Source organism: Arachis ipaensis, chromosome B02 (genome assembly GCF_000816755.2).
Source record: "Arachis ipaensis cultivar K30076 chromosome B02, Araip1.1, whole genome shotgun sequence".
Lineage (NCBI taxonomy): Eukaryota > Viridiplantae > Streptophyta > Magnoliopsida > Fabales > Fabaceae > Arachis > Arachis ipaensis.
Window position 1 is genome coordinate 6,462,432 of NC_029786.2, and position 10,885 is coordinate 6,473,316.

Consider the following 10,885-nt stretch of genomic DNA (forward strand, 5'->3'; position numbering starts at 1 on the left):
AAATTAAGAAAAGCAAAAGACACTGGTGAAATTTATGAATAGAAAACTGTTTAGTCTTTTTATTTGGTAGTCGATTGGCAGATATAAAAAAAATAGAGTTGTGTGTATGTGGGATAAGGTGGGTAAAAAAATTGTTTTACAAGAATATTGAATAATTTATGTTGATAGTGAATTTTGTGTTCCATATTTATTGTGATATTATTTTTAAAGGTGAAAAAATTTTATTTCATTAAAAAGAAAATATAGAATTTAAAATTCAAAATATAAAAAAAACTCAAATTGTAAGAATAAAATAGAAATCGACGTTAGGAAGTAAAAATTGTAAAATAGCTTACATCAGTTAAAATCTATAAATTCTTACTTACAATTTTTACTTCTTAATGTCAATTTTTATTTTATTCTTACTCAGATTTTTTTTTGCATCCCAAAAAGTACGTACTCCCTATATTTTTGTATTGTGAAATTTGAGATTTTTTTATATTTTGAATTTAAAATTGTATATTTTTTTTTAATGAAATAAAATATTTTTTTGGCCATGGATTCCTTGCTCCTACATTTTTGTAGGTTTATCATTAACCATCATAAAAATAATTACAAAATATACCCCGTTTTTTTTTTTAAAAAAATTGACTAATTAGATTTTGACCCCTCAATTTATTTGTATTAGGTATTTGTTCTCCTTTTCCTTTTGATTCCAGATTCAAAGAAGAGAAATTCAAAGAAGGGAGAAAAAAAATCTAGCAAATCCTCTTTCAATCACCGTCGTCATTCTCTCTTTCTCTCCCTCCTTGGTTACTCGTTCAATCCTGCACCGTGCTTGCTCTACTAGGGTTTTTGTCCCTCTTTCACTCACTGATCCTCTCCATCCGCAGTCTCGCTCTTTCTCTGATCCTCGCTGCCGCAACACGGTTCCGCCACCTCCACCGCAACACGGTTCTGCTGCCGTATCCGCCGCACCGCAACACTCGGGTCCACCATTTCACTGATTTTTGTTGCCTCTCTGTCCCTGTTCTTCACCAGCGACTCTGATCTTTGTCCTTCTTCCTCAACCTCTGTCTTTGTGACCTATTCCTTTAAGGTTTCATTTTATATTTATTTGACTTATTTCCTTTTCTATGAAAATTTTAAGGAAAAACATAAAATTACTCCGTTCTTAAATGTGCCATTTATCTTAAATGCATGAAATTTTCAGTAAAATAAAAATTCAGGAGATAAATAAGTTATCCCTACATTAGGAAGATAGATGACTGTAAGACATTTACTATGTTCTGTTAAATAGTTGGAGCTTAAGAAAATAAAACAACTACTTTACTTCAATAGCAGATTAAGGATGGACAAGAAGTAGAAACCAGAACATGATCTTCACATACATGCATTTAAGAGGTAAAAGGGAGAGGACAATGAATCCAAGTTCGAGTAGCAGTGACTATACTAGATTTTCTTCAATATTTATCATCTTTGAAGTGAATTTTAATATTTTATTTTTTAATCTCTTTGTTTTAGAATAGAAAGGCTTGCCTTTTCATGAATAAAAGGGTCCTTCACTAAAACACCAGAAACACTAAAAAAAATGTGTTTGGTAATACATTTAGTATAATATGATGAAACAGAGATGGTTGAATAATCATCATTATGGTTAGCATTGGTTTTAGAAGTTTCTTGTTGCTTCTAGCAATATAGTTGCCTGTGCATGCCTTCTTGATGTGAACTATTTCTCCTTGAAGGTATATTTGAATAGAGGAACATAATTGATTAAAAAGCTCCTTCATGAGATCTTATTTGGTGATAGAGGCTCTAAAATTATGTCTCAAAAATTTAAACTGTTAGATAGAGATACATTCTTTAACTCCAATGATGGTAGTAATCTTTAAATGTTTATCATTGATTTTATGCAACCTTGCCATGGGTTAGGGTAACGCTTCTGGTTGTCTTTTATTATGGATATGTGAAGACATCAGGCAATCTTTGTTCTTCATTCTTGGCTTTTTCCTGCAATGTTTTATAGATGGATAATGTTATGTTTATATTTTTGTTGAGGTTTATTAATATTTATTAAAAATAATTGCTGCATACACATTTGGTTGATTTTATCCTTTTCAGGCATGTTAGAACTCCTTTCTCAAGACAAACTAATGCTTAGCCAGTGGCTATTAACTTATTATGACTAATGGCACAGTTTAGAAGATAATATTTTACCCTTTTATTGATTTGGATGCTTGTCTCAAAACAAATTTGATGTTATTTATTACTTATTTCTATAAATGTTGATGTTACTGTTCTTCTAGGCTGCCAACCATCCTTAAGTTACTTATCTTTTATTTCAATATCGATAACTTCCAATATCCTGTCATAGAGCAAAATCGTTGCATATTTGATAGGATAAATTATAGTTCTTTTTACTACTGAAACTATTTAGTCTTTAAGTTCAGTTGTCTGTCTGTGTGTGTAGGCAAATATAATACCCAGAAATTTGATATTGCTCCACTAGTTTTTCCTACCAGAGTTGTCTGCCTGTCATTACTATTGCTTTGATTCCTAAACCAATGTGCTGTTTTTTGACCTTGTGTGTGTGTGTGTGTGTGTGTGTGTGTGTGGCTATGCTTAGCCAAATATAACACCAAGAAATTTGATATTGCTCCACTAGTTTTTCCTACTGGAGTTTTCTACCTGTCATTACTATCGCTTTGATTCGTAAACCAATGTGCTGTTTTTGACCTTTTGGATGACTCTAGCTGAAAACTTGAACCACACTGCAGTATGATGTTAGCTTTTAATATCTCTACTTATGATATTTTCACTTTGCTAGATATTTGAAGCAGCAAGCATCTTTGGCAAATAGATCGTTATCCAAGTATAATTTTTTTAATACATATTTCTACAAGAAGCTTCAGGAGGCTATTTCGGTTAAGGTAATATATTACCTTTATGCATATGCATAGCTGTATTTATGTCATTATGTGCATGTATGGCAATAATTTTCTAATTATTTGCAAGTAGAGTTTAGATATTTAAGATCATCACATTCTTAATTGTTCTATTCTAAAAATAATATGTCCTTTACTGGCTGCTGGTTTGACTGATAGCTGATAACGTATTAATGATGTTTAACTTCTGTTATTAAATATGTTTTTAGTTGATAGTTTTGAAGGAAACATTCAATTGATCACCATACAAGTGCAAATGACTGATCGAAGAACTATTTCTCGGATAGCATAAACTATTAGTTTATCACTTGTATCATGACCCTTTTGCAATGTTTTTTTTTTTTTTTGCACTGTACTTGTGACAACCAAAACGTTTGTACGAAGGAATTTTTGTCGGTTTAGAGACTATATCTACAACGCGACTGTTTTTATGATATTCTTTACTGGCAAAAATCCTAACGTCAAGTTACTATGGGGAAAGTAATCTAGAAATTGGAGTGGGATATTTGATAGTTCATTAGTTAGAATGCATGATAGAGAACAAGTGAATAATAGGTGTAATTATTATTCTTATTAATAGTTAAATTTCAGCTAGGTATTGTCTGCATTTCAAGCCTAAAGGCTTTTTTATGTGAGGGAGGGTATAAGAGACAAAGTGCATCCACGTGCCCTAACCTAGCAACTTAGGCATTTTGGAGTGTTAATTTTTAGTATGTTCTCTAATTCATTTTCCCATTAAATGATATAGCAAAGTGACAGAGGAACATTCTTTGTCAAATTCAGAAGGTGGTGGAAGGGTGTAAATATATTTCAGAAGGCCTATGTTTTGGTGTTTAGGAAGTTATGGGTCAAGAATTTTCTCACGAAGGGGTTAATAGCGAGCATACATCATATGATCAATATGAGCAGGAGGAAGAAAAACATGAGGAAATTGACGTGGATTATATGGATGAGGACGACACAAATGTGGAACCAATGTTCGATTATCACGGCTTCGATGAAGGGTATAACATTGACTCACTTGAAGACATTGGGATGATTGAATTTTGGAACATCAGAGATGAAGATGTATGTCATTTTCACTTTTCTGATGTCGACATTGCATTTGAGTTCTACAATAGATATGCAAGGACAAGAGGCTTTAGTGCTCGGAAGAACAGGACTAGGAAGAGTCGTGCGGGCGCACTTAAGTTGAAGAATTTTGTATGTCATCGTGAAGGATTTAGACCGCCAAATAATTACGGCATCGGAAACCTTAAGAGAAAACCTACACCCGAGACAAGGTGTGGCTACAGTGCAATGATGGAGATTCGTGTAGATGCACCTAGCGGTCGTTGGTTTATTTCTTATTTTTCTGATGAACACAATCATCCGCTTCTGGATCCTCGGTTGACTGGATTGCTCCCTGGGCATAGATTCATGTCCGAGGCTGATATTGGCCACATGGTTAACATGAAAAAGGGTGGGATTAGTGTTGGGCAGATATATCGGGCATTAGCAAATCAGGCAGGTGGCTACGAGTATCTCTCTTTCACGCAAAGGGACATGTATAATAAAATAGCAAAGCAGAGGCGCCAATTACCCGGTGATGCATATGCAGCTTTGAAGGCCTTGGAAATGACACATTTGATAATAACTTGGATGACCACATGAACATTGAAGATGACTCATTAGTAAGTATCTTTACGAATGAGGTATGACAAAGTTTTATTTGCTGCTTATTAGCTAGTACTAATGATATTATATTGCTGATATTATATGTATATGATGAGAGTGCTTCCTACAGTAGCAATGAAGTGCTGTAATAAGGTATGGTTAATGCTTTAAGTTTCTGGTATCCTCTAATTTTTAGTTGATTTGGGATTGGTGTAATTTTTAATTTATTTTTGTAATATTTAATCTTATTCGAATTCAGCTTTTGTGATGGTTGATGTTGTTCGTGTTTATAACTAAAGGTTGAGGTTTGTACTCTTGTTATGGCATCATAGAAATGTGAAGCATTTGCTTTTTTATTCCATCATAGAAATGAAAAAAGAAAAAGGTATCTTGGTTGATATATGTGGAGATCATATCCCCGATGATCTGTCAAAATAAATGGAACTTGATTTTGATTTGCTTTCTAGTGTGTGTATATATATGTGCAACAATGTTAACCGATTCTTTGCCTTCTGGCTAAGGTACATGGGGTACTTTTTGCTGTTACTGATTTTCTTTGAATTTTAGATTGAGTAGCTGAAATGATGTTTTCTTGGATCAAAACTTTATCATCTTGTAAGCAGATGACTTAAAAGTAACAGGCGTTGGGTGGTTTGCTGCTGGATTTTGTGTTTTCTAGTAAATGAATGAGCTATTATTTGATAGATTAAATCAGACAGCTAGGGATGTTGCCTATGTACAATGGCCAAGTGCTGCAATGATGAATGCACATTCATATGACCAATTTAGGCATGCTGTTTTCCAGGTAAGCCACAGTTTAATTTACTCAATTCAATTACTTGGTTTACACAAATGTTTCTGTACTAGCTTTAAAATACCGATACATGTTAGAAATAAATTGAATCTTCTTTAAAAAAGGAGGGAAAAAGTAAAGATCATAGGTTTAATTGGCTCTTGGTTGTTTAAATTAGCTTGTTGGGTTTGCAATTTGCAATGTTCTCATGCATGGTAATTGTGTCGTTTTTGGATAGACTTCTTTGATAACATACCACTCAAAGATTTGGACTTCAGGCCATTTTGATTATCCAACTTCTTGTGTCGTTTATTCAAATTGTGTGATGTATTGACATCTTTCCATCCCAAACAGTTGTGCTTATCTTCAAAATCTGTGATTTTCATGATAATGCACTACTTCACTTTGATTGAATCCTGCTTCCCTGCCAAGTGTTAAGGAATCTTGTTTTCTCTTTTATATTTTCACAATATATACTTTTATTAATTTTGTATCATGATTCATCTCATAAGGATTTGTATCTGTATTGCAGGCTTCGTTTGGTCAACAGCCGTTGAGCTTTGACTATTCACAAAACTACTAGATGACATTTTAGGGGGGGGGGGAGTTATGGAATTGGATGCAGAAGTTGTTACCTTAGTATGTTTAGTTATTTCATGTTAGGTTTGTTCTTGAGTATTCTATCATAGACATTTGTTGCTGTTGTAGTATGTCTTTGACTTTCAGTTTTGATGGGTTATACTAGCATATATGATATCATATCTGGTACTTCTAGTTTGACAGTCTATATAAAATAGTAAATTTATTTCTAGACTTAAATTTGTGATAAGGTTTCGGTGCTGTTTTTAAACACCTTGTTAAAGTTGTGGAGGCTAATAGAATAAACTAAAATTTAGCTAAAACAAAATTTCATTATTTTATGCTTTTTATTCACAAAAATATTAGAGGGATGAGAATATTCAATTTAAATATTATAGTAATTTATCCCTTAAGGTTTAAACCTTTTCCCCATTTCTTTTAGATTAATTTTTCAATAACAGAAGAGCTTGGAAAAAGCTATTATATAAAAATTAAAAAACTTACTAGTAAACTTTAATGGAACATGACTCTATTCTATAACACTAGTATTTTTAGCAGTGTATCAATGCAACCTTGTTTTTGAAGTAGTTGTGCTGGAATCTTGGGTTGCAGATCATGATGTCAGAAAAATGGAAAGCCCAAGTCTAAGACCTAGGCTTTGTAATAAATTTTTATTTCAATGACAAGTCAAAAGTGGCAATATTTACCCCCTGGTTAATCACATATTGCAGGATGCTGCATTGTTTTGGGGTCAGCAACCATTAACTGCTAACGAGTATGCTGCAAGCACTATAATTCCAGCGTGTGCTGCTGTTGTTGAGACTTCATATACAATTTTTATTGTGATAAACTTGTTAGTTCCAGAATCCGAACTACTTGTGATTGTGATGTTAATTTTTATATTTTTGCCCCTACGTTTCTTGCATTATAAGTACAATCGCGCACTTGAAAGCAATCGCATCATTCTCTTAATATAACCGAATTCGCTATATATTCATCTTAAGGGGTTATATGGTACCGTACAAGACAAAATACTATCTGAGTGAGTAGTAGAAGATGGCTCCAATAAAAAATACGCAATTCAAGAGTATGTTTAACGATATAACAAAAAGAATAAAAAATTTAGAATCGGTCATTCATGTTCTACACCAAAAAATTGATTTGATCATGGCACAACAGAAAACTTCCACAAATAGTAGTTCGATGTTGGATCCTACTGTAGTTATGCATTCTTCGGAAAGTACAAAAACTAGTGATCTTACTGGTATCATGCCAATTCAACCCAAGAAGTTATTCCACTTGGATATTACTCGTGAAGCTTCAACTTTACCTAATGGACAACCACATGTTAGAGTAGGAGCTGTATTGCCAAAGGTAACCCTAATTTTTTTCTTCTTTCGTTTCTTTTTTTCTTTTTTCCTTATTTTTTATTGTTACCTTGAAACTATTTTTTTTATGAGCAGTGGTGGACACTTATTGCATTTGAACCTACTGCTTCGATGATGTTAACCGATTCTCAAGCCGCTGTTGCAGCCTATATTTTTTCGGAAACGTTAGATCCGTACGTGTGGTTAATGATTATGTGTATAATGTAATGGTGTAGAAATTCTATGATTCTTCCAACTAATCACTTTATGATTTTGGCAGTTCTGAAGAGTTGGTAATCTCAGATGAAAAAGGTTATAGAAGTATATTTAGATGTCTTGTGCCGGAGAGATGTGTCGAATCATGAGTAAGTATAGAGGTCAATGCATGTTATACAATTTCTTGTAATTATATTTTTAAGCCTCTATTTACATATAAACATGTTTTACATATAATTTTAATATATTGTAGGTTATAAATCTGGTGGCACTTATGATGACACATGTATTTCGACGTAGGAATGAAGATCCAATTTGCTGGTTCATGCCTGAACATTTTGCAGTAAAGTTATCCCTATAATATCTTTAAATTATTAGTTAATTTTTTCTGTCTAATAGTTTGAGTGGATATACTAATTTATAAGAAAGTTCTTTTTTCTAGACTAAACCATGTTATGTACTCACACGAGTAAAGTGTATAATTAAATTATCAATTCAAAAATAGTTGTTAAATTGAAGACATATTTTCATTTAACAAATTTTTTTGTATGCAGCGATATGCTTTAAGCAACAAATACACACCGGCTGAGGTTATCTCTGATTTCCTTGGAGCATATATTTCACTCAAAATTAGCCACGTCGCTAGGGTACAAGTGACCAATTTGTTTCCCATTAATATGACTAAAATTTTTTTTAGTGTTTATAATGGTTTAATGTTTATCGCAGGTTTTTATCCCTATCTGTGAGGAACAACATTGGTATTTGGTCATTGTCGACTTTACGAGTCGTCGTCTAATCATATTGGATTCACTGCCTTGTGTCGAAAAACATCAGCAACGCAAAAAGAACGCAATTAAAGTGGTAATTATTTGTTCTAAACCAGTACTCAATCATCTAGAATCACTTAACAAATTAAATAACCATTTGTTGTAACTAGTACTCTTAGTCAATTTAAATTAATTACAATTCACTCTTCTTCTTTTTTTGTCATGAATTCACTCTTGTACAGGCAACTTATTTAGAAGCGATGTTAGATGATCATATTTTTGCCGATGATAAGTCTAAAGTTGTAGATTGCTCCACTTTTTGGCCTATGACACCTTTTGGCCTACCCACTCAAAAAAATAGATCGTAAGTCTAATATTATATATATATTTTTTAAATATCATAAATCGTTCAATAGATTATATCTTATATGTATATAATAACTATTTGTTGAATGCTTTTTATCATAGGAATGATAGCGGAGTTTGGGTGACCGGTTGGATGAGAGAATGTACTTTACAAGATGACTTCAATATTCAGGTCATATTTATAAGAAAGTATTTTTAAAATAATTTTTCCAACAAACTTCTAATTAGAATTATATCGTTGGTGCTTTAAGCAGATTAACGACTCCACACAAATGAGACTTGCCGTGGATCTGGTTTTAGAGGAGTACAACGATTTGTGTCTCGTAATACAAGAAAATGCTTGGCAATATAAGACCAAGGTGGAAGCAGAGCATGAAGACATTTTTGGGAATGAAAAGTTATCTTTTTAGATATTTTTAATATTTTCTTGAAAGACAAAATACTAAGCTATGTTTCACAAGTTATTTACACTAATTTATCCTTCTATGTTTTACAATTCTATATTACTAGTTCCCTTTACATTATCGGTTACAAAACATTAATTATTCACTCAACCACTATATATTTATATATTAATTGATAATTATTTTTATATATATTAATTTATACAATTTTTTTAACTAAATAATTGATTACCAGTATACCTTGGCTTGATTTAAAAAAAATGGAAATTCAAATCGCCAAGACTTGATGGTAGACATGCTAAACAATTATTGATATTTTATAAATTTAATTGTGGTAAAGTCAGATTATATCTTGGGAGAATAAATAAGAATGTTCACGTTACATGCAATTATGCAAAGATGACCTACATTGTTCAAAAGTCAAAACTAACATGCTATAAAATTACAAGTAAAATGTTCTTATTTCTTCTTCCAAGACACTAACCCCAACCCTGAAAGACGCTTCACCATTACTTAACATCTTTTGTAGAAGGTTGGGGGTAAGGAACAATGTGATAAAGGTTTTTTTAAACCTATACCAAAATTGTGCTTTTTGGCAATATTAATAACAATCATCAACACGCACAATGAAACACAGAATTTTCAAAACATTTTGTTTTATTTGTAATTTTTCTTACACCTGTTTCATTATGGGGGAATCCTCCATTAAGAGGAGATAGGTGGATTCTGTCCATGATGTTAATTTTAGGGGCATCAAAAATTGCCTTGGGCAATTATCTGAATGAATTTAAATGGACTCTACAAAAAATATATTTCATGAAAACGGACATATGAAAACAAGATTTACAACTCTAAATCTCTAATGCTTTAAGATGAGGATACAAAATAGATGAGAAAAAAAATCAAAAGTTAATGGACTTTCTTACTAAACTATATTTCCTGAAGAGTCAGGAAGTGAGTGTGACAACAGACATAAACACAATGAAGCCCTCAAAATCTAAACATATGGATTCCATTTCACTAACATAAATAACAAGATAAGAAAACAAATCAGAACTTGAGCTGGATTGGACCTTTATTTAAAAAAAAGAAATATCAATATTTACATGAATCAAAACCCCCAAAAAAATATATTTACATGACATCATGAAATACAAAACATGACTAAACCCCACCCAAAAAATAAAAAATTTACAAGACAATATTATATACAACTTCTACAGCTTTGAGTGATTACCTTAATAGAATGGTTAGCTCTCTACATCATACACAATATTTGCATGCTTAACTAGTATATTAACAATATGTTAGGGAAACAAAACACCCAAAACAAAAAAGTGGAAAAAAAAATGATACAACAGCGAGCCAATCAAAAACGGGGCACAATAGCAACATCCTGTGCTAAATTCTAATTACATCAATCAAACATAAGTTCTAAGTAGTCTTCTACATTACAGACTTCAGCAAGTTAAACCCATTACATCAACAACTTCGGTTTTTCTTTTCATGTGCTAATAACTAAAACATAAACTCAAATCAAAAGCTAAAAAGTTCATAGTAAATGTTCCACTTCTCTTTGTAATAAAAAGGAGCAATATTAAAGGCTTGACTGTTAATCCCCCACAGCAATCCAGAGTTTGAATGACCAGTTTCCTTTCTCAACACATTTGTTCCTACATAACATAGGATAATAAAAAATAATCGAAATTCAGAAGGCATTAACATGAAGCAGCAAAATACAAGTTTAATTCTTATCAAGTGACTAAAAACCACAACAAAACAAAAAAAAAGTAGGCAGTGCAATTCCACCAAA

At 32.2% G+C, this 10,885-nt stretch overlaps 2 protein-coding genes across 16 annotated transcripts; both read left to right on the top strand.

The window, feature by feature from the left end:
- Positions 697–6,192, top strand: LOC107624511 (protein FAR1-RELATED SEQUENCE 11-like). Of its 15 annotated transcripts, none has more exons than XR_002356966.1 (6): positions 697–1,078; positions 1,321–1,383; positions 2,807–2,909; positions 3,673–4,733; positions 5,148–5,385; positions 5,906–6,192. XR_002356966.1 is itself a non-coding variant. In XM_016327031.2 (4 exons), exon 3 carries the CDS (start codon positions 3,768–3,770, stop codon positions 4,575–4,577), a length of 810 nt encoding a protein of 269 aa, XP_016182517.1. In that variant the 5' UTR covers positions 697–1,078; positions 2,807–2,909; positions 3,673–3,767; the 3' UTR covers positions 4,578–4,597; positions 5,286–5,385. The 15 variants fall into 15 exon arrangements, 4 of the variants coding, with proteins under 4 accessions (XP_016182517.1, XP_020970963.1, XP_016182503.1 ...); XR_002356967.1 differs by having other exon boundaries at positions 1,324–1,383; XR_002356969.1 differs by lacking the exon at positions 1,321–1,383 and having other exon boundaries at positions 3,673–4,618; positions 4,711–4,733.
- On the top strand, positions 8,113–9,174 carry LOC110267433. The gene is made up of 4 exons (XM_021112977.1): positions 8,113–8,396; positions 8,545–8,666; positions 8,771–8,840; positions 8,923–9,174. Exons 2-4 carry the CDS (start codon positions 8,563–8,565, stop codon positions 9,076–9,078), a joined length of 330 nt encoding a protein of 109 aa, XP_020968636.1. The 5' UTR covers positions 8,113–8,396; positions 8,545–8,562; the 3' UTR covers positions 9,079–9,174.